General features: G+C 37.3%; 2 protein-coding genes across 6 annotated transcripts in view; one reads left to right on the top strand and one right to left on the bottom strand.

Moving 5' to 3' along the window:
* The first annotated feature begins 128 nt into the window (after positions 1-128).
* On the top strand, positions 129-5163 carry LOC135099721 (mitochondrial import inner membrane translocase subunit Tim9-like). Of its 5 annotated transcripts, none has more exons than XM_064002185.1 (3): positions 129-180; positions 3492-3700; positions 4635-5163. In XM_064002185.1, exons 1-3 carry the CDS (start codon positions 144-146, stop codon positions 4734-4736), a joined length of 348 nt encoding a protein of 115 aa, XP_063858255.1. In that variant the 5' UTR covers positions 129-143; the 3' UTR covers positions 4737-5163. The 5 variants fall into 5 exon arrangements, with proteins under 5 accessions (XP_063858255.1, XP_063858258.1, XP_063858256.1 ...); XM_064002188.1 differs by lacking the exon at positions 129-180 and adding an exon at positions 886-1017; XM_064002186.1 differs by lacking the exon at positions 129-180 and adding an exon at positions 2481-2609.
* Positions 4734-24151, bottom strand: part of LOC135099719 (NF-X1-type zinc finger protein NFXL1-like) — a 22671-nt gene continuing 3253 nt past the window's right edge. The window contains exons 5-16 of the mRNA XM_064002183.1: positions 23452-23603; positions 23096-23274; positions 22100-22362; positions 21579-21809; positions 20974-21105; positions 18700-18911; positions 17992-18136; positions 17524-17613; positions 17188-17397; positions 9974-10168; positions 8826-9023; positions 4734-8146 (exon numbers count right to left, since the gene is read on the bottom strand). Of these exons, the coding sequence (XP_063858253.1) occupies positions 7910-8146; positions 8826-9023; positions 9974-10168; positions 17188-17397; positions 17524-17613; positions 17992-18136; positions 18700-18911; positions 20974-21105; positions 21579-21809; positions 22100-22362; positions 23096-23274; positions 23452-23603 (2244 nt within the window). The 3' untranslated portion in view covers positions 4734-7909. The remainder of the gene's footprint in view (positions 8147-8825; positions 9024-9973; positions 10169-17187; positions 17398-17523; positions 17614-17991; positions 18137-18699; positions 18912-20973; positions 21106-21578; positions 21810-22099; positions 22363-23095; positions 23275-23451; positions 23604-24151) is intronic.

The raw sequence follows: 24151 nt of genomic DNA on the forward strand, positions 1-24151 counted from the left end.
ATATATTTTTTTAAATAATACAGTATAATTTCATTGAATGAGATAGGGATGATCAAATTAATTTTAATGTGCTTCATCTTCAGTTGAATAGATATAAAACCCTTTGAATTATCATATTTTGAGGGAAAAATATTAATCAAAAGATGTTATGCCGCCAGCAGACGACGACGTGTCAGCGCGGTAAGATTCGGCTCCTAAAGAATTTTCGGATATATGACAGATTATTTATCTATTCCAGTACAGGTTCCCTCCTGTGTCTGTAAAGAGGGATTTAGTAAACAGATATCGAATATTGTAATGAATAATAACAGTATTGGGTTCAGACCTGATATTTTTCTAATTTTCCGCATGAGAAAAATTTTCCCACTTTCCCCCCCTTCTCCGCATTCCCCCCTCCCTTCTCTCTCTCTCTCTCTCTCTCTCTCTCTCTCTCTCTCTCTCTCATAAATAAATCAACAAACATATAAGTATATATTTTCTAACACCGAATACAAGAAGAGAGAAAGAGAGAGACTTTATTGTTGTAGTAAAAAATACAAAGCCTCCCCCTGAACAAGAGGCAAACATACAGAGATCATATGTACATCACATTACAAAATTGCACATACACATATACATACACATACATACTTATACAAAGGTACACATACATACATATACATATACACACACATATACATATACATACATATTCATATTTACACATATACATACATACATATATACACACATACATTTATTTACATACATACATACGTACACATACACATACATACATACATACACACATAGACATACATACATATACACATACACATGCACTTACATATATTAGACCTGTATATACAAAAGGGGATACGTGTACACAAGCACATAGACACTGTACGAGTATATAAGGGGAGACATCTGTTCATAGCCAAATGGAGATCTGAGTAATGAGGAGAGGTGGTAGTGGTATACCCACACACCCACACACTAATGACGGATTGATGTATAACCAGTAGGGGGCCCATGAAGGTATGTACACACACACACACACACACACACACACACACACTGCATCACCAACTGTGAGCAAAGTTCTGGTATTCTTGCAGAATAGCCCTAAGAGCACTGGTGTTTATTAGCCAGCAGATAAGCTGCTGCAGGTCAGAAATACCTGGGGGCCGAAACTTGTCAATACAGGGACAATCCCTAACATAGTGGTGCAGTGTGTGTCCTCCAGGCACTGCACACTGCAGGAGAGTTACTAACCTCCCTGTAATACTTATAGACTAGCCTAAGGCGCATCGCCACACTATCCAGAGATGTACCGTATCTCCCATGGGTGTGATCACTACTCTGGGAGACTTGTACATAATGGAGGCAGCTAGGACTGCCATCATGACCACTGTGCTACATCATAAGTAATGTTACTATTTACATAGTCCTTAATGCTACGGTTTACATAGTGGAGAGTGTACTCAATACTAAGTCCACTGTTTCATCCTGAAGGGCAAGGTGGGCCAAATGGTCGGCCCTTTCATTAAAAAGGATGCCTACATGTGAAGGCACCCATGTAAAGTGGACCCTGGCACCAGTCTCTTCATTAGTGCGAATGACCCCAAGGCACTTGTGCACAATATCACAGTCTGTAGCTGCAGGTGGCAGAAGGCCACGTAAGGCAGCCTCTGACTGTCAACAGAGGTAGACATCCTTAAGCGAGGAGGCTACAATGTGCAAAACCTCGAGTATGCCGTACAGCTCAGCCCTGGTGGAAAACAGGCGTGCGGGGAGCCGTCGTGACACCTCAGTATCTGTGTACTGACTGGGGGACACATAGTCATGAATGAACAAACCACAGCCCGATTTGCTGCCATCAACAGACCCATCACACACACACACACACAAAAAAAAAAAAAAAAAAAAAAAAAACATGGATAGAATGCACTTGAGGGTATTCAGACAATTTTGACATAAACAAATCTTGTAACACATGGGGGGGAAATAAGAACGTTTTGACAGGCAGCTTGACAATGTCCATACTGACACGACTAGGGCGCCAGCGGGGCTGGACCACTGAGCCAGACCCAAGACAGCATCTACGACACCAGTACATATCAGAACAGTCATTATCTTCCTCAGGTACACATTAGCAGAGCTCCTGGGGTTACCAGACAATAAGACGAGCGACTGTTTAAGAGCCGGAGAACCAGTACTAAGCATGCGGCTTACAGTGCGACATGTAATTTCTTTAATTCTACACACATTACTGGGAAGGTGCAGCTCAGAGAGAGAGAGCTTATACATTGCCCTTAGAATACGTGGCACACGACAGTGCGCCTTTGGAGAAACTTGCCGTTAATGAGAGAGAGAGAGAGAGAGAGAGAGAGAGAGAGAGAGAGAGAGAGAGAGAGAGAGAGTCTAATAGAAATTCCTATATTCTTGCCACAGTAGAAAGAAAATTATAAAACGGATGAATTTTCATGATCAAACATGACTTTTATTTGTAAGTTAAAAAATAAGAGTAATATATGACAGTCCTGCATGTGAGTCTGTCCTCTCCCTGCGCCGTGGTGGTTGTTGTCGGCTGCAAGTAAACATTGAGAGGTAACTGAGAAGCGTGACTGGTGAGTGGAGAGTATTACATAAATATAGGTAATGTAGGCCTTGACTCCTCGCATTCTCATCTTTTCTTATTGCTTTTCCGTTAAGTATTTATCCAATCTCTCTCTCTCTCTCTCTCTCTCTCTCTCTCTCTCTCTCTCTCTCTCTCTCTCTCTCTCTCTCTCTCTCGTTGGTTTCAACCCGTTTCTTCTTTCCCTCTTTCATAGTGAGTATTTTCTTTTTCCTTCATTGTTTTCCATCCCGTATTTTTTATTCTTTAAATGTCAATTTTTCCCAGGCCCTCTTTTGCTTACCTCACGTTTCGCTCGGACCTTCACTCGGCTTCCTCGTAAACCTGGAGTGAGAATGTTGTTTCCATTTGTCTACTCCCATTCTTCTTATGAAAACGTTAATCTTTGTAGAGGTTGATAGTCTAGGCCAGCCAAAATCCAGTGTGAGCTCAGTGCTCGCATTGGGCTCATTTCTTAAGGCCTTTTCTCTACTAAGGATTGTTATGAAGGGACACATGTGATTAGTTAGGTTCTCGTACGTGTTTTTGTCAATGATGATGTGCAGCACATGAAAAAGACCTTTGAATTTCTCAATAAAAAAAAAATATTGATATTAGGTACTGAAAATGTTAAAGAATGTGAACCTTGATCTGATTGGTAACATGTCCATGGGTTTGATTCTTACCATTCCCTCTTCATGGTTATTCTTGATCAATTTTTCAATCTATCCACAATGCTACTAAGGATGATGTACTTTCCCTCCTGCTTCTACCTACACTCCTTTCCTCCCATGTTATCCTCCACCTGTCACCTCCTGTGCCTCAATCTCCCTTCATGTCTATTTTCTATCTTCTCCACTTCCTTCCATCCATCACAAGTTTTCTTCTCTTCCAGATACCAGCACCATGGCTACCTTTGATGCTGCAGGGATGAGTGAACAGATTCAGGCTGAGATGCAGGTGAAACAGTTCCGCGACTTTCTGGTACAATACAACAAGCTGAGTGAGAACTGCTTCAATGCCTGTGTGTGGGACTTCACCTCTCGCAGCGTCAGAGCTAACGAGGAGAACTGTACACAGAACTGTGTTGAGAAATACACCAAGGTCAGGTTACAACCTCTTTTCTTCTGCTTCTGCCAGGTGTATTAATGTTATTAATATCTCAGGATAATTTATACAATGATGTTATTTTTTTTGACAAAAAAGTAGTACTTTCAAGAAATGAAAATCACATTATCTTTATTCGAATATTTCACCATTCATACAGATGCATTAAAATAGTAATATCACACAAAATCTTAAATAATTTCTCATAATAATTGAATGCTTCCACTAAAATCATCTCACATAGAGGAGCAGAACATGTATTTGATTTTTTTTTCCTAATCCTTACTTATAAGGTCATATATATTGCAGTTATTATATCTCTTAAAGAAAACCAGACTTTCAATATGGCAGCACTTGGCTTGATCTTGTTTTGGACACAATGACATTAAATAGTGTACATAACTCCCAGACATGCAGATTCTTAGCTTTTCTTAATTAAAAACAGCATTTGAAGAAGTGTGCAAAGAAATCAGCTACATGTTGGGTCATGACTTCAGTGCTACAGTTAAACACATGTATGGTGACTATCTGATAATAATTTCTGAGTGTTTTAAGTTTGGCTAAATTCAGAAAATATTGAACTATGTGTTAGTTTTAAAGACCCTCTCTTAGGTTAGATAAAACTCCCTGTCTGTACCAGAATAAAGAAGCTTGTGGGTACAAAACATACAGTGCCAGTATAACTTCATTACAAAGCTCATTTTATATCAGCAGTTAGTGCTGAAAGTATAAATTGTAATCTATTCAGGACATGACCATAATTAATAACTAACCTTGCATTCATATAATCACAAAAGATTGGGATGGTAATAGTGAGGGAGTGAGGGAACATTTTAAGACAGAATTCCTGTGTGGTATATAGCCCTTAGCCAGCTTATCTTTTTTGTTCATATGTTACAATATAAGCATTGAGTTGTACTTTCTTCAACAGGTAACACAGCGCATCTCAGAGAGATTCCAGGAACTTCAAATGCTTAGTAATGAAAATGCAGCTTCAGCAGCCCAAAAGTTAGGAAAATTACCTACAACATAGTATTTGTATTTTATTTATTAAATGTATTATACAACAGTATGCATTTATAACAAAACTTCTCTACTGTATTTGGGAGAGAGGATGAAATGCCAGACTAAGGACAAGCTCACCAATCACTGTGTGTTCAGTATATTGATCATGTTTGCTGAGAAGTGAAAGAATATGTAAAAAATAATAAGTAATGAAAGCATCTTTATATGTTAATACTTTTTTCTGTAATGTAACAGTTGGGATGTTTTATGGTGCAGATGGTTTTACTGTAGATATGATATAAATATTTTTCTGAAGACAGGGAATGGCTCTGGACTGGTAAGTTATCCTTGAGAACTCATAAGTGTGCTGAACTTCATATAATGTAGATATTTTCTATAACATTAATATGATTTCGAATGAAGTTAACTCATTAATAAAAAAACTGAGTTATGTGATTAGCACTGGCATTGCTTTAATACCCAAATATTATCTTGAAGAAAAAAATCCAAATCTGTATCCTGATAGAAAAGAATGGTGTCACAATTTAAATTTTCACAATATATTGGCAAAAGATGGAGGTGATGGTATGGACCAACACTACCAGTGATGCCGTCTCCTCAATAACTGACATGGCCCAGACCCATCATGGTTTATCCAGCAACAAACAAAATATGAGGAACAAAGTAGTCTGAGGTAGAACTAGTATGAAGAGTTGGTTTTGTAATGACATTTATATAAAAATGATAATCCTTGCTGCTGTAAACATGATTTCATTCTAGTTAGCCATAGTAATTTGATTAGAGATGGGCAGATTGGCAGTGTACTCTTTGTGATAAGAATCTTAGTTACTACACTACTGTATGTTTCAATCATCTGAACTCCACAACTCCTTTGTTATCCTTTCTTAGACATACCAACCCTTCTTTATATGCACACTTTCATTAATCTTCTCTCACCCACTCTATTCACACAACACAAACTCAGATTCACATTTCCACTGTTTGCAACCTAGACCCTTTGGATTTTTTCTAACTTATAAGTTTTTACATTACACAACAGTCTGTTGCATCTATGCATGTCTATAGCTCATCATACTCTTGACCCAGATGTCACTAAACTTGAAAACTTCTGGAGAAATTAGAAATCAGAAACAATACAGATTATCCAGTGTCTCACTGAACACAACCCACTGTTATGGAATGATCCTACATAAATAAGAGTCAAATTTTGGCCAGATCTGTTTGGAAAGAAATATGCTGCTAATTGCACCAAGATGTGGAATTATTCAAAGATAAGGAAACATATTAATTAGGGATATCATCTGATGTTGGGTACACTGCTGAACAGTGTCTGGGCAATGCAATTTATTACCCTCAGGATAGGGACCCATGAAGGCCCTGGTCTTGTGCTATGGACAGCCACAGCAAGAAAACAGAGTGTGAAGGTGAGTAACTAGACATTACAAATTTCCAGAATGGATAATTTGTATTGCACTCTTTAGCAACTCGGTTTGAACTATGGGCACCTCTCTAGTTGATTCTTTCACTGCAAGTTTGTATAAAAAGAATAAACTCACTTTCTGCTTCGAAAAGGCTAGAAATTTCTAAATTTCAGAGAAAATGAAAAGCACTAATCAAAGAAGCAAGATTTTTCTATGCTAAAAATTCACTCTACTCCCTGCACTGAGCTTGGTGAGGGACACAATCTAAACAATTTACATGTAAATGAATAAATAAACAATAAGACTGGCTTATGAAGAGGGACATATACCAATTGATGCCTGATGCATTTATCTACTCTATTCAGCACAATGGATATAGAGAGATTTAAGAAAGAGTATTCTGCCAATATTCACATATGGATCAAAGACTTGGACATAAAAGAGAGCTCGGCAGTCAAAAGTGCATCCTGAGTTATTTGAGAGGCATGTCCAGTGGCAAGATGGTAAGAAGAGACCAATAAAAACATAAGAGGTGGTACAAACACCTGTGCAAGTTATTTGAGAGGCATGTCCAGTGGCAAGATGGTAAGAAGAGACCAATGAAAACATAAGAGGTGGTACAAACACCTGTGCAAACAGAATAAAGAATTGAGTGGGCAAAGGGAAATACAGTGACATGATTTATCCACATTGAGATGATGAAGAGTGGAGAGTTTTGTAAAGAAAGTTTGAGTGAACTGGAAGATATGGATGAATAACATAAGGAAGTACATGAGTGAGAGGTGTAAACAGGCAGAGTGCTTGAATAGTGAGAAGGGAGTGTTTAATAGGGAGAGATGAAGGCTCCTCTGTCATGACCACTTCCTTGAGGCATGCTCCCATAGGGAACAAGAACTGGAGATAGAGAAAAAGATATTCAACAAAAGAAGATTGTTCAGTTGTTATATTTTGAGGTAGAAAGTACAGAATAAGAAGACAGCAGATCAAAACCAAACCAAAATTCTAAGGAAGGGCCAAGAAATTAAGCATCACATAAATGAGCATAAAAGGGAAGCTGTCATCCAGTAACAAAAGCTGACCCAAGTAAGCAATGAACTTGTCTTTCAAAATGAGGATAATGATGATGAAACCTTAACTACCAATATATTCATGGTAATTGGTGTCATCAAACATTCTCTATTTTAATGTGGAGCAGATGACTATGAAATCATGGGTAGACTTCTCATTCTGATACATAAGATAACATTAAAGAAAAGGGTAAATTAATCAAATCCAAAGAAAAAAAAAATATTCAGAAGAAATAGATGAAATGCATAAGTACAAATGGTTACATTCACACATCTTGCTGCCTTTTAACATAAAAAAGTAGTACTATTATTATTCATCACTACTTAGTAGGGCCTATTTCTGTGTACTGCTTGGGTAGTGAACCTCATATTCAAGCCAAAGACTTGAAGCTGAGATGATTTTTCAATAAATAGGAGGAAAAGTGGAGGGCTAGGAACTATTCCCCACAAGAGTTTGCTTTCCCACAAGACAAGAAAGAAGGATCTAGTGCAGCAAACATAAATAATTTCAAATAAATCTAGACTGACCATTAACCTGCAGTAACCTCTAATAATTATCCCCTTATCAAAATATCACAGTATATACTTTACTGTCCTTATCTGAGGTTTGAGCAGCTGTCCTGCCACCACTCCCATTTATTCTTAGTGCATAGCAGCCTACTGTGTACAACACTGCTTTCTTCAATGGTGTCTTAGTCATCAGATGTGAGCAGGTAGAAGGTGAAGCCAGCCAAGGCCACCACAATGGCTGCCCCAAGCAGTAGTCGGCTCTGCTTCTGCCACAAACTGGGCTCCACTTCTGGCTCCATCTGGTGCCTGTTTCGCCGCCGGTGTTTTCTCCCTTCCAATTTCCTCTCAAACTCTTCCACTTCCTTCCGTTGCCTAGCCTGCTCCTCTTCTAATTTCTTTCTCTCTTCTTCCTCCTGTGCCTGGAGTAAATGAATAATTTAGAAGGAACTTCCAGAATCCTCATTTCAGTAGTATTAAAATATACTGAATACAGCAAGTGTAACAACATAAAGTATTACACCTTTTTAAACACAAGCTATATATATATATATATATATATATATATATATATATATATATATATATATATATATATATATATATATATATATATATATATCATATCCTGCTCATCTCAGAATAATAATAGTGATCATCTTCACTTAACTGAAACCATATATATATATATATATATATATATATATATATATATATATATATATATATATATATATATATATATATATATATATATATATATATATATATATCATGGTAATTTTTGTGCAAAAATATCCTGCTCATTTCAGAATAATAATAGTGATCATCTTCACTTAACTGAAACCATTATGTACATAAATTAAGGAATCAATGGAATGCTATAGCACCACTTGCTCTTCTTTTCCAGTTTGATAGGCAATATTGAAAAGAAAAAAAAAAAGTTTGCTAGGTTTTCTCTTCTGCTAGGGAAGTAAGGGATAACTTCTTAGCCTATGTCCAGTACCTATTCAGTGAAAGCGATCATGGGCTATGCTGGGAAATAGAAGAAACTTCACAATAATATTAAATAAAAGACAATTATAAAGTATCAGTACTAACCTTTCTCTTTTCTTCCAACTTGATGGCACAAATTCCATCACATTCCAGTTTTACTTTCCCACTTGTCACCAAGGGGCATGGATATTCCTTACGCAACCTCTTGCAAGCACAGCGAATGGTCACCCGCTTGTGGCAGTCCTGTGCCTCGCTGCACGGTCCGCTGTGACACTCTTTGCTGCACCGGTGCCCACATGATACCTGCAATGCAAAGCTTTCTGAAGACCTATTTTCCAAAATATCAGTTGAGAAGCCAACAGATGGAAACAGATAAGGATCAATTTAATATCACTAACAAAATGCATCACTATGAAAACTTATGTAAATAAACAAACCTACCTTATAAATAAATAAATAATGTTAGTATGAAACCCTGACATTATTAAGTTTAGAAGTAAAATGTAAATCAAGATATGATAGAATCTGACTCTGATTTTCAATGAAAGGACAGATTTCCGATTCACTATTTTGTCGTCTTTTAATTGTCAGAATTTTTTTTTATCTTACAGGCATAGATACATTAATATTTAATATAATAATGTGAGTTCAGCCTTAGACCTCTTTGTTGTATGTCAAGCACATGATCCTTCTAAGATAACTTTCTCATACATCTCTTCTTCATAGTGACTATTTAGCAAAGCATAATTTTATTACTGAGTTATTGTTTTGCTACACATGTGAAAGTCCTTAAATTATCTTCTGTTCTTAAAGTCTGAATGATTTTCTTCTACACAACATCCAGATCTTTATTCTTGCATTAGCTGTACTTATTTTGGTTAGTTTGTGCTCCTCATTACAGAGTGGGGAGAGAGAGGACTGAGACTTTCATCTCACTCCTGTATTTATTCTCCTTGAAATACATCAAGTCTTAGAGACACATCCCATACCAAACAATAATCCAGAATATCCTGTATCATGCATTGTTGCAGTGCATGATGTGTGAATAGTAAACAATGTGAATTAAATTAAGTGATGAAGGAAATGGTATGAATGTCAAAGGAATGATTAATTCGCTGATCACCTTTCTCCTCTGAATTGTTTCTACTTTCCTTATATCTCTCTATCATCCACTGCAGAAACTATATTCCCAAAAGCTAAATGTTTTGCATGTCATTCAATATGAAAATATATAAAACAAAATGGAGACTAACCAGTTTGTTGCATTGGTTCTTGCAGCTCTGCATTGCTTCTTTCTGTTCTGAGGTGCCACTAGTGAAGGAGTGGCAGGCCAGGTATAGGAAAGTTAGAGTACAATGGCACTTAGTTTTCACCAATTGCTTGCAGGCAGAACACTTCCCTGGATGGCATGGCTTCCCACACTCATGAGTGCAACCTTCAGGTCGTGGCTAAAAAGTTGAATTATACAAGGATGAGTCTTTGTTACTAATTTTTATTTTCCATGCTGCTTTGAGATTGATATCTCAGTGACAAATATTTAACTGCAGGGATAAGAATTACCTGACACATCCAAGAAATTGGTAAAGAATGAAAATACTGAACACTTTAAATACAATAATTTCATAAAGGAGCAACAGGAAAACTATGATATTTCAAAAGTCATGCATATATCACATAAGAAACTTCATATATAAAACTTTTACATTACCATTATAATTTTCAAAGGCTCCATAATATATTTATGTATTGGCTTTGAAGGATTGGAAAAAATCATGATTTTCAAAAAAAATAAAAAGTAAATTTATTTGATTTGAATCAGATTGTTTTTATTTAAATCAATTTCTTTATTTAAATAATTTTTTTGCATTAATCCTTCTCTGTTTGCACTGATTATTTGTTTCAGTCTTATGAGGCTATTTTCTTGTAAGTTAAATAAAATCATAATTTAATATACGAGGAATAATCAAAAAGTATCTGATCTTGAATTTGTTAGCATAAAGTAATAATGCATGGGCAAAATCTGCACAGGTATTAGGTGGCTGTGTCCTTACTGAACACACACAAAAATTTTTGTGTCTGTAGGTGGCACCATTCATGCACAGTGACATGTTGAGTGCAGACGTGAAGAGTGTGCTGTGGGATTTTTCTTTCGAGTCAAGATGAGCAAGCGCATTAAGCAAAGATACTGTATCAAATTCTGCCAAAAACTTGGTGATATGCAAGCCCAGACTATTGAGAAGATTCAGAAGGCCTCTGAAGATGATGTTATGAGAAAAACACAAAAAAAGGAGTGGTACAACCAATTAAAAAATGGCTGCACCTCAGTGGACACGTTGTGGTAGACCAATGACTAGCAGAAACAATGAAATGATTGCAGAGGTTCAAGGAAAAGTCTATGAAGACTGTCGTGTGACTACTGAAGAGATGGTTGACAAAGTTGGAATCAACCACGGGTCAGTTCAGTCAATTATAACAGAAGATTTGTTCATGAGGAGAGTGTCGGCCAAATTCGTACCAAAGTTGCTGTCTGACCAACAGAAAGAAAACAGAAAGGAAATCTCCCATGTTATGCTGGAGTGTGCTAGCCAAGATCAAAACTTCATGAACACTATCACTGGCAATGAGACATGGTTGTACAGCTATGACCCTGAAACAAAATTGCAATCATCCCACTAGAAGCATCCATCCTTGCCAAGACCAAGGAAAGCAAGACAGGTGAGGAGCAATATTAAACTGATGATGACCTGTTTTTTTGACTAAAGAGGTATTGTGCACCATGAATATGCACCACAAGGTCAGATGATTAACAAAGAATATTATCTGGGGGTTCTTTGCCACCTTCATGAAGTTGTGCAATGAAAATGACCTAAGTTGTGGGAAGCAAAGAACTGGCAACTCCACCATGACAACACACCCACTCATTCTGCCCATGTTCTCCAAGCATTCTTTGTGAAGCATAACACACCACTTGTTCATCAGGCTTCCTACTCCCTAAACTTAGCTCCATGTGACGAGGCTATTCCCAAAGTTCAAAAAATTCACTCAAAGGGAGAAGATTTCAGTCAACAGAGGACATTAAGCAAAATTCAATGGCACATCTCTACAGCATGCCAAAAAAAGATTTTCAGAAATGTTTCCAGCAGTGGCAGGAACACTGGCAGAAGTGTGTAGACTTCAAATGCAAATACTATGAAGGAGACTAAAAAAAAATAGTGAGATTTTAATAGTACTTGTTTTTTGGCCAAAGGTTGGATACTTTTTGACTAGACCTCTTACATTACCCAACATGAGTTTTCAAATAAAAATCATAAGTAGGACTAATAGTTTACTTAGATCTGTTACATTAAAGTAACTAACTTACTTTACATTAAAGAAAAAAATAAGCTCATTAAACTTCATGATTACATTTATTGTTATTATCAACAAAAGACTTTACTTTCTTTTTTTTTTTTGTGCATTTGAATATTTTTCTTGTAAGAGATGGCAATGATTCACTGGTGCCTGACTATTTACTGGACCAGTATAGGATCAGTAAGCTTGATACTCTTCCTGTGCAACTGCTTCACATGTTCTTCCTTTTCCTTGTGTGTGTGTGTGTGTGTGTGTGTGTGTGTGTGTGTGTGTGTGTGTGTGTGTGTATATATATATATATATATATATATATATATATATATATATATATATATATATATATATATATATATATATATATATATATATATATATATATATATATATATATACCATATTTGACAGCTTATAAGATGCACCTCAGTTTAGGCAGGCATTGAAGAGAGAAAAAAAAATGAAAATAAATAAATAAATAAATACATAAATAAATAAATAAATAAATAAGCGGGTTTAAGCTCTGAATATGAAGTTAAGAGTTTAACCTGACATTTGAAGCATTCTCATATGTATTCAGATCCTTATTAGATCCCAATATTTTTCCTTGGCAAATTTTATCATTTGTAACTTATACGCAATTGTGTATGCATGTTGTTTCTGTGACTCCTATTATGTTGGGGTAATGGAATATGGAAATTTTAAACACTATTGCATAAACTGCATTGCATGAGTATTGTGCAGGCCATCACTACAAGCCGCCCTACCTTGTGATGCTCTCTTCACTTAAAAAATCTTTTGTTTTGTTAAGTAGTAAGCTATTAAAAAAAAAGAAAAAAGTTTCTCATTAGCTTCAAGTTTTGTTGAACTTGTACGCAAGGTAATCATGTTAAAAGATAGCGCAATTTAAGCTGTATGAAGGTGTGTCTTACCTCAAGGAATAATAGCATCATATTAAGGAATGCAGTGAATTTTGCGAGTCTCACCAGGTTTGCTGAGTAACTGACCACAAGTTTGTTATGGTACAGGCAATGTAAGCATCATCATTTAATTTCTTCCTGACTGGTGTTATTTGATGTGAATTACCAGTAAGTATGTCCTGTTATACATTGTTGTCTTGCAAAAAAAAAAAAGAAAAAAAAAGTTGTTTCTGTGGTGTAGAAGTGACCTTCATTTTGTTTACATTTTTTTTTTTTTTTATGTAGGAAGGACACTGGCCAAGGGCAACAAAAATCCAAAAAAAAAATATGCCCACTGAAATGCCAGTCCCATAAAAGGGTCAAAGCAGTGGTCAAAAATTGATGAATAAGTGTCTTGAAACCTCCCTCTTGAAGGAATTCAAGTCATAGGAAGGTGGAAATACAGAAGCAGGCAGGGAGTTCCAGAGTTTACCAGAGAAAGGGATGAATGATTGAGAATACTGGTTAACTCTTGCATTAGAGAGGTGGACAGAATAGGGGTGAGAGAAAGAAGAAAGTCTTGTGCAGCGAGGCCGCAGAAGGAGGGGAGGCATGCAGTTAGCAAGATCAGAAGAGCAGTTAGCATGAAAATAGCGGTAGAAGACAGCTAGATATGCAACATTGGGGCAGTGAGAGAGAGGCTGAAGACAGTCAGTTAGAGGAGAGGAGTTGATGAGACGAAAAGCTTTTGATTCCACCCTGTCTAGAAGAGCAGTATGAGTGGAACCCACCGGACATGTGAAGCATACTCCATACATGGACGGATAAGGCCCTTGTACAGAGTTAGCAGCTGGGTGGGTGAGAAAAACTGGAGGAGATGTCTCAGAACACCTAACTTCATAGAAGCTGTTTTAGCTAGAGATGAGATGTGAAGTTTCCAGTTCAGATTATAAGTAAAGGACAGACTGAGGATGTTCAGTGTAGAAGAGGGGGACAGTTGAGTGTCATTGAAGAAGAGGGGATAGTTGTCTGGAAGGTTGTGTCGATTTGATAGATGGAGGAATTGAGTTTTTGAGGCATTGAACAATACCAAGTTTGCTCTGCCCCAATCAGAAATTTTAGAAAGATCAGAAGTCAGGCGTTCTGTGGCTTCCCTGCGTGATATGTTTACCTCCTGAAGGGTTGGACGTCTATGAAAAGAAGTGGAAAAATGCAGGGTGGTATCATCAGCGTAGGAGTGGATAGGACAAGAAGTTTGGTTTAGAAGATCATTAATGAATAATAAGAAGAGAGTGGGTGACAGGACAGAATCCTGAGGAACACCACTGTTAATAGATTTAGGAGAAGAACAGTGACCGTCTACCACAGCAGCAATAGAACGGTCAGAAAGGAAACTTGAGATGAAGTTACAGAGAGAAGGATAGAAACCGTAGGAGGGTAGTTTGGAAATCAAAGCTTTGTGCCAGACTCTATCAAAGGCTTTTGATATGTCCAAGGCAACAGCAAAAGTTTCACCAAAATCTCTAAAAGAGGATGACCAAGACTCAGTAAGGAAAGCCAGAAGATCACCAGTAGAGCGGCCTTGACGGAACCCATACTGGCGATCAGATAGAAGGTTGTGAAGTGATAGATGTTTAAGAATCTTCCTGTTGAGGATAGATTAAAAAACTTTAGATAAGCAGGAAATTAAAGCAATAGGACGGTAGTTTGAGGGATTAGAGCGGTCACCCTTTTTAGGAACAGGTTGAATGTAGGCAAACTTCCAGCAAGAAGGAAAGGTAGATGTTGACAGACAGAGCTGAAAGAGTTTGACTAGGCAAGGTGCAAGCACGGAGGCACAGTTTCGGAGAACAATAGGAGGGACCCCATCAGACAGAAAGTGTCAAAATCTTTCAAGATCTAACTCCCCTCGTGACTTCTGGCATCTAGCCAAAAATATCTCCAATAACTTTGCTTCTTCTTCTTTCCCTCCTTTATTTCAACCAGATGACACCAATGCTATCATATCTATCTCCAAGTCTTTTCATAGATGTACAACCCTTCAGGAAGTAAACAATTCATACAGGGAAGCCACAGAAAGCCTGGCTTCTGATTTCTGTAAAATTTCTGATTGGGGCAGAACAAACTTGGTATTGTTCAATGCCTCAAAAATAGATAGACAAAAATTCCTCTGTCTATCAACCCGACACAACCTTCCAGACAACTATTCCCTCTTCTTCAATGACACTTAACTGTCCCTCTCTTCTACACTGAACATCCTTGGTCTGTCATTTTCTTATAATCCAAACTGGAAACTTCACATCTTATCTCTAGCTAAAACAGCTTCTATGAAGTTAGGCATTCTGAGATATCTCCAATAGGTTTTCTCACCCCCTCCCCCAAGCTGCTAACTCTGTACAAGTTCCTTATCTGTCCAAGTATGGAGTATGCTTCACATGTCTGGAGGGATTCCACTCATACTGCTCTTTTAGAAAGGGTGTAATTAAAAGCTTTTTGTCCCATCAACTCCTCTCTCTTCTGACTGACTGTCTTTAGCTTCTTTCTCATCACTGCAATGTTGCATCTCTAGCTATCTTCTACTGCTATTTTCATGCTAACTGCTCTTCTGATCTTGCTAACTGCATGTCTCCCCTCCTCCGGCAGCCTCACTGCACAAGACTTTCTTCTTTCTTTCACCCCTATTCTGTCCACCTCTCTAATACAAGAGTTAACCAGTATTCTCAATCATTAATCTCTTTCTCTGGTAAACTCTGGAACTCCCTGCCTGCTTCTGTATTTCCACCTTCCTATGACTTGAATTCCTTCAAGAGGGAGGTTTCAAGACATTTATCTTTTAATTTTTTACTAACTCTTCGGACCCTGTTTGGGGACCGGCATCTCAATGGGCTTTTTTTTTTGTATTGGCTTTTTGTTGCCATCAGCCAGTGTCCATAAAAAAAAAAAAAAAAAAAAGCTTCTTTGGAATGAATCAAGTTCGGTGTCACATACCCCACTATATTCAATTTTGATTTAAATCATGATTTTTTTTTACTCTCAATATAACATTTACATGATTTTTAATGCAGTATATTAATTGATTTAACTTAAGATTTTTTACTCTCAATATAACAGTATATTTAATGTTGATTTATATCATGATATTTTACTTTCCATATAACACTTCAATAATTTTTAATACAGTATATTTAATTTTGGTTTAAAGCATGATTTTTTTTACTCTCAATATAACACTTAAACAATTTTTAATACAGAATATTTGATTTTCATTTAAATCATGATTTTTACTCTCAATATAACATTTAAATAATTTTTATTATGTAAAATATATTCATTTTTATATGAATCGTGATTTTTTTTTACTCTGATTTAAATTGATCTAAATCACTTGATTTAAATATAATCAGGCTTGGTTCACCAAATGACAGCATGTTACACTGTGCAATCTCTATTAGCCTCCATGCATAGGCTCTGACATCTTAAGTCCTCATAGATCCCTTCATTCCAAATTTTCTCTGAACCATTTCCAACAACTCTACCAACTTCATGAGGAAAAAAAAAAAAAAAAAAAAAAAAAAAGTCAATCATTGCTATCCACTCAAAAAATCCAAATAACTACAATCTAATTTCTCATCACTAGCTTAATACACTCCCATTCTCTCCCTCAGGTTTGATTCTAGGCCTGTTGTGTGTACAGTAATTAATATATATATATATATATATATATATATATATATATATATATATATATATATATATATATATATATATATATATATATATATATATATATATATATATATATATATATATATATATATATATATATATTCATGTAATCAATCTCATCTCTGTCAACCTCAATCTGTTAACACGAATCTCTTTCACAGCTAAGGTTTCATTAGCATACAGCATTACACTCCTCACAGACATAGTTGCACTATGCATCTAAGAGTTCTTTAAATCCCAATAAAAGTAACAGTTTCCTGAACTTCTATCCATTTTTAACTCTCATCCCTACAATAACACTTATACAGTCATCTATACAATTTATGTCATTCATCAGAGACCTAAAGTGACGAATGGAATCATTTTAAAACATTACCATCATTCACACATAATTAAAGTATGGGATCTCTGTGCTCCAAGCAAGCCACTTTGCAATAACAGCCCCTGATAAGATGCCCTACATAGTTTCTTATAAAAAAACAGTAATGCCCACTAACCTTGGAACAGAGTGCCTCACAAGGGGCACAACTGGTGCCAGCTTTTACAGAATCTGGGGCACCCTCTACAGTGTGACATTCACGCTGGCAGGTGTGATTAGTGCAGGCCAACTCCCGACCGCATTTTCTCCCACAGGAATAAGGACGTAGATCACTGCAAGGCCAGTCTGGAGTCTCATGGTGGCCAAAGCATGTTGTGGGCACAGGCACCTGGCAAAATGATGAGATACATTTACATTTACACTCTCACATCACACTGAATGCACAATATATCTGAAAATGCTTGGATGCCAGGAAAACTACTATATTTTTCTATTGAGAGAAAATAAAGCTCACCTGGCATGGAGGACACGGCTGCTTCTGGATCTCAATGTGAGGGGCAACAATGGGCTCCCAAGGACCAGCACGCTTCTTATTGTCCACCACCTGTAAAACCAATGACATTGATAAACTAACCTACAAACATCTGCATTTATAAGACCTTGGATAGTGCAAATCTTTGAGAGATGATCAGAACTGAACATATAATATTAATTTCTTGGTTAATTCAACAACCATCATATTATTTTCTGACATCATATCAGTGGATGATACAACATGTTATACTTAAAGTATGTCACTAATACCTGATCAAAATATATAATTTATAAAGAATGAAAGCATTACACTGAAAAAATAGCAGAGAGAGAGAGAGAGAGAGAGAGAGAGAGAGAGAGAGAGAGAGAGAGAGAGAGAGAGAGAGAGAGAGAGAGAGAGAGAGAGAGAGAGAGAGAGAGGGGGGGATTATACTAAACACGACACAACCTTGACAGGAACTGCATGGTGGCATGAGTGTGGACACTTGTGCCCACAGGACAGCTCAAGGCCACACACCATAGAACATGGAGGACACGCCCCTTGGTGACACTTGTGCTTCTTCCGTTCTGGGTGGTGACAATCTGGAGGCCGCCTGTAATACACCACAGCCTCAGACCCTTCTTCATCACACACACAATCACACATATGCACTCTCAGCTCTCACTGGAAGGATTAATCTGAAGATCTTGAGTCCAGCATGTAAACTCAAATCATAAAGAATTGCACACATCCACACACACAAGGACACAAAAACATACAACTGGTGATTTTTATTCCTGTCTGTTTTAAATCTATATTAACATTTTGTCAGAGGTCTGAGTCGGTATTTACGTAAGTCAAAAGACAACATTAAGACCATGAAACACAATGTAGACATAAACCCTAGGGAAGTAAACAGACAAACCAAATGACAAAAGGCTAACACAGAAAAGCTTGTCTATACTACTGAAAAAGGAGAGAAATCCTACTAAAAATAATTCATCTTCATAAAGAACACTAGAGGCAGATGTAGTGCATGCAATGAATATCTAGGTACTTAATCTTAGTTTACACTATAAGTTAACAGGTGTGAAGACAGGATAAAATACACTTATTCCAAACACAAAATTCCACAACTAGTAAAAAGAAGCCACATTCTGACCCAAAGCCACACACCTGCAGGGCTGGGAGCACCTGGGAGGACGAGCTGTCTTGTGAATGCCACATGGGACAGTGATGGAGGTCTTGCCACACCTGCAGGTCAGTGTGTGGGTAATGGAGCATGGATAACATGGCCCCTGATGACAACGGCTTCCACAGCGGTGAGTGCGGCAGCCCAGCGTTCGACCACACTGCTGCTCGCACCGTGGACAATCCCCAACACAGCACTGTTCTTACCCAATGAAACAGTGTTACATCTGATCATCCCACCTCCCTGATCTCCTCATAATCCATATTTTGTTCATGTCTCCTACACTCATCAAGTTTAATTTCCTTTCTTTTATAATGAGTTTAAGGTACAGCAAAAGCAGTCACATAGACACTCAAATGAAAAACATTTATATAAACTTATTTTTTCTTGAAAAAATAAATAAATAAATAAAAATAAAACACTATCTATGTATCTCTCACTTCTACCTCCCCATGTCCAGACATTCCCTTCTTGCTTGTTTAAGCACTTGGCCTCTACTAATACTTCTTTCACATATGTACACTACTCCTTTACTCTATCCCTTTACCTATCCTACCACCTTTCAAGGGGTCTTCCTCCTCTTTGAACAACTTCAACTTTGCTCACATAAACATTATTTACACACTCTCTATTCTTCATTTTCTCAATATGATCATACCATCTCAATGTTTTTCATCCACCACTCCACCATTTGCACAGGAAATTCTACCACACCTCTCACACACTCTTTCATTGCTCTCCTCCTCCTCCTCCCATCTTGTCACTCCACATGTCCCTCTCAAATAAACTGTTTCCAGAGTACATATTCTTAATTGTTGTGTCAAAATTCTCACTCAGATCTCTGATTCACAAATCAACATTGGAAGGAGAATACATAGTACATTTTTTAACCTCTCTTTACATCCATAGACACATTTATATTCTAACATATAGAAATCAAAGGAAACCAAAATGAAATAAATATCTAATTCTTAAAGTCAAAAATATTTTTAATAAAATAATTTCATGTAAAATATCTTGCATAACCAGTTCTTGCACAATTGTGAAAATGAAGACATGAGTTCAATTAATTCATCTTCTGCTGGCACACTTCTTGGATTTTCCACATGACTTTTAAGTACTTATCTGTTACACACTAATTTTCATTTAGTTTTGTATATGGACTTATGGATTATAAAGGGTATTACTAATCTTAAAGCTGGATCATTATAAGCATGCTCTTTATGAACACGAGTATGGATCATGCTCTCAGAAAAACTTATTGTCAAAATCAATCCTTAGTGACTTTTTTGCACATGTTCTTCTCCACAAGTGCAAAATGTCACTCAAACTCAAAATAAAAATTCTGACAATGGAATCAGTAATTTTTCAGCATAATTCCCTGGGAGGAGCGAGGGGGCTGTAATTTTGTTACTGCACATCTCTACAACCCGCCGCTCTGCCTGGCCCCTGGAGGGTACAACAATGATATGGCCAGGAATGCCTTTTGGTGTCCATCACATATTTAAATTGTGATTTCAGTCATGGAAACACCTCCCAGTAACCAACTTTTGATGGTGCATCTTCCTTATTTTATGACATTTCTCTGTCAGATCCACTGTTTTGCCATATTTTGCATATTTTGACTTATCGAGTGAACAAAATGCATGAATTATATGTTATAACTCACTTCATATACAAGATAGCCAGTTTTGGTTGACACCATCAGTCTCAGCAGTGACCATAGAATCAAGATGTATAGTAAAAACTTGACAAAACAAAAAGAAAATGGTATTATGACGAGTTGAACTGTGAAGATATTAAAAAAAAAGTTTGTAACATGTTTTACTTATGCTCGCTGTTTTCATCAGTTTATCACTGAATGCTGAAATATATTATTACATTAAATAGAAAAAGCTCTCATGAACACGAGTGTGATCAGAATGCAGATAAAGCTTCACATATTAAAAACACAGTCATTTATAGCAACATGTCAGTCGCTGCCACTATCACAGCAGTGCAACACTTGGCATGGCATGTGTAGGCGGGCTCTTGGATGCATCTAAAAATTAGAACCCCCCAGCTGCTGGACGAAGGTCCTTTAAGTTGCTCCACAGCTTAAAGCACATATTGCCTGGTTTTTCATGAGCTAAACAGAACTCTTCGAACTCCTTGCATAAGTACTATTTCTCCATGAGAGAAGAAAGCTCCTACAGGAATTCAATAATGTACACATAATAGTTGTTGAGACTAAGAGAAACAAATAGAGGGAGGGTTACCTTCCTGCTGCAGGTGTGGCGGCCACAGTCCCTCAAATTTTTACACTTGAGCTCACACACCAATTCTTTGCTGCAGGCAGTCTCTTTTTCCCGAGCCCCACAATGGCACTGCTTTACCCGGAACTGTAGACACTGCAGATCAAAGGAAGAACGGTTACATAAAAAACTAACATAATCCTACAGCTTCTTTGACACAAATAAATATGCAATGCATCTTGATTGTTAATGCCTTAAGGATTTTATTGAACATACATGGCATCCTCAATGTTATTCTTAATTTTTCTATATCTATACACTATCAATATCTGATGCCTTCTTAAAAACTCCTCCAGGATATGACAAAAGAAGTCTCCACTTATTCCTGTTCTTGCATTCCCTTCTTGTTTGGTCTAACAGAGAGAGCAATAGATTATTCACAAACATATTTGTTAACCAAGAATTTGGAAATGGTTCAAAAGGAGGTTACACCAGTATGCAATCTCTGGTGATACACATATCATTCTTACCAAACACTAAAGATAATTATGAGGTGTACTTCACTAAGTGTGATAAATGAGTCTATAATTACGACCTCTCCATAGACAAGATATGTGAGATCAGAATACCGTAGGGCAGGCTCCTTTATGGCAACGTTCAGCACACAGGTGGACTCCACAGGCTAATTCTTTTCCACATGTATCTCCACAGCTGGGAATTTCTTGGGTACAGGGGAGTGTGTGGGAAGTTTTGCCACATGGACATGTTCGCAATCCACTGCTTGGACAAGGACCACACTTTCCCTTGTGACAAACTTGCTGGCAATAATGGTGACCACAGCTGTGTTGCTTGTTGCACACCTAAACATAGTATTGATATCAGTGATACAAATCTTGAAATATACATATATATATATATATATATATATATATATATATATATATATATATATATATATATATATATATATATATATATATATATATATATGAGTCTTAAGACTTTCCTTTCCATATGCATGAAATTCTCTATATAGGCATCAGTTACTTTACTGGAGGTGATTGGTATATTTGTCAGATGATGAAACCAAAACAGTCTTTTAAATATCCTTCCTTTGACGTGTTAACTAACGTAACAGAACAGAGCGTACCTTATCACAGTGCCAGACTGGCTGAGCACATTCCCGGAGCTGAGTACTGGCACCACAGGAGCACGGCTGCATGCTTTTCCTTGGGCACGGTGAACAGTCTTCAGGGTGGCACGGCTCCTGACAGGAATGCTGACCACAACTTAATGTGTGCCCACATGGCTGGCCACATGACCAGGTCTTAGTTGAGCATCGTCTTGTCTTGGGGGGCTGCTGGCCACAATGGCAGGAATTACTCACATTCTTTGGGCAGGGAGGGCAGGGACCTGGAATATGTGGCAAAGCTATAATTTCCTTCAAGTCTATGGCTCCCTGATGACACAGGTTGGGATAGTCTCCCTTCTCACTGTAAGCCCCTTACCAAGAAGCCCTAAGACAGCATGAGAGTATCCAAATGAATTTTCCCTAATCATAAGGGAAACCCTTTGTCCTGCAGTGGACTCTTACATGTAACACTGCTCTGGGAACTGGCATTTAACTGGGCCTTTTTTTATTCATATTTTTGTTGTCCATGGCCAGCTTCCCTAAAAAAAAAAAAAAAAAAAAAAAAAAAAAAAAAAAAAAAAAAAATAATAATAATAATAAATAAATAAAAAATAAATAAATAAAAAATAAAAATAAGGAAGTTGCAGCTGATGATGACAATGATGAAACACTAGATTAAATCGAACAATATTCGAAGAAAAACAGCAAAGAAATTTGAATATGCTATACATATTCATGGTGAAGGCTGTGCATACATGTGATTGTCCATTTTTTTCACATACGTAAGTAGCCTTGCTTATAAAACATAAGAGTGCTGCTTCATACATCATCATCATCACCATCACTATCTTTGAAAGTCAGGTTCCATATTTACATGCTCATAGGTGAGCCTTTCATCAAAGGCAGCTCACCAATCCAGGCAGTCACTGTCCATTCCTTTGTGTCCTAAATCCCTCCCCAGGAACTATTCCATTTTCTTAACAGAAATGAGAATGATGCCTATGAGCAACTCACCAGGATGGCAGAGGAGGAGACATGAGTGACCACACAAAGGCTTCAGCTTCCTGCCACAAATCTCTCCACAGGAATGTGGAGGCAACCAAGGGTCAAACTTTGGATCAGTTGCTTTGCCACAGAAACAAAGATACCTGGTAGGGATGGCTCTTTGGCTGTACTGGCTACGGCACTTAGGACTGCAGACAAGGAATAAGAACAGAATTGCTGTTAAATAGTTCAGCAGCCTGGCAATATGTTTCAGGGAATGCTTCTTGACTTTCAAAATCCTCATAACCTATTGACATTCTAGTCTAATTTTCATATTCAAAATGAGTGATAGTTTCCTGACATGATATTTAATGGCATTAACTCACCAGCACCAGGAAAGGTTGGACATGGACTGAACAGCCCTTGGGTCAAGGGCACTGTCAACCTGGACTTCAGACATCTGGAAGATACTATCCTTGGCCCACTTCTGGATACACTGAATGTGGAAGCTGCTGTAGCACTCCCCACAATTCCATATCTGTTGGGAAAGAGCATGTCATTCTTTTGGTTCCAGTGATATGATATTCAGCATGACCTAAAAAATACTGGCATCATAATTTTCTTCCACATCAGTAATTGTGGTAACTTTGCATTCTGTAGTGACAGGACAGTCAAGGCTGACAAAAATTCATTCAGGTCTTAGTAATCATCATAGCATGATTGGTGCACCTTATGAACTCAGATTTCCATGGGTGTCCTGACAGATTTGATTTCCTAAAAATGCCTCTCACAGCCCTCCTTTGGATAAAATTTTCAGTGCAGAAGTGAAGGTTCCAGATAGGGCACATGCTATCAAAAGTACTCTCCACAGAAAAGACAATGAGAAAATGGAATCTTAGAAAAGAGACAAGAGAAGTGTTTCAACAAGGAGAAACTGAAACACATGAAACTGATTTCAACAGAGAGAAAAACCGTGTAGTGTAAGAACATTAAAGGCTGGTAAAATCCAGTTCAGTCTTAGTGATTATCGTAACCTGATCAGTCAGGTCAGACTTATATTTCCATGACTGGTCTGACATAGGTTAG

This window comes from Scylla paramamosain, chromosome 4 (genome assembly GCF_035594125.1).
Source record: "Scylla paramamosain isolate STU-SP2022 chromosome 4, ASM3559412v1, whole genome shotgun sequence".
Taxonomy (NCBI): domain Eukaryota; kingdom Metazoa; phylum Arthropoda; class Malacostraca; order Decapoda; family Portunidae; genus Scylla; species Scylla paramamosain.

Bases quoted from the DNA above. Each gene is read 5' to 3' on its own strand.
- LOC135099721 (XM_064002185.1), top strand. From the start codon at position 144: ATGTTATGCCGCCAGCAGACGACGACGTGTCAGCGCG. The intron at 181-3,491 runs GTAAGATTCGGC...CTTCTCTTCCAG, and splicing joins GACGACGACGTGTCAGCGCG to ATACCAGCACCATGGCTACC. The intron at 3,701-4,634 runs GTCAGGTTACAA...TTTCTTCAACAG, and splicing joins GTGTTGAGAAATACACCAAG to GTAACACAGCGCATCTCAGA.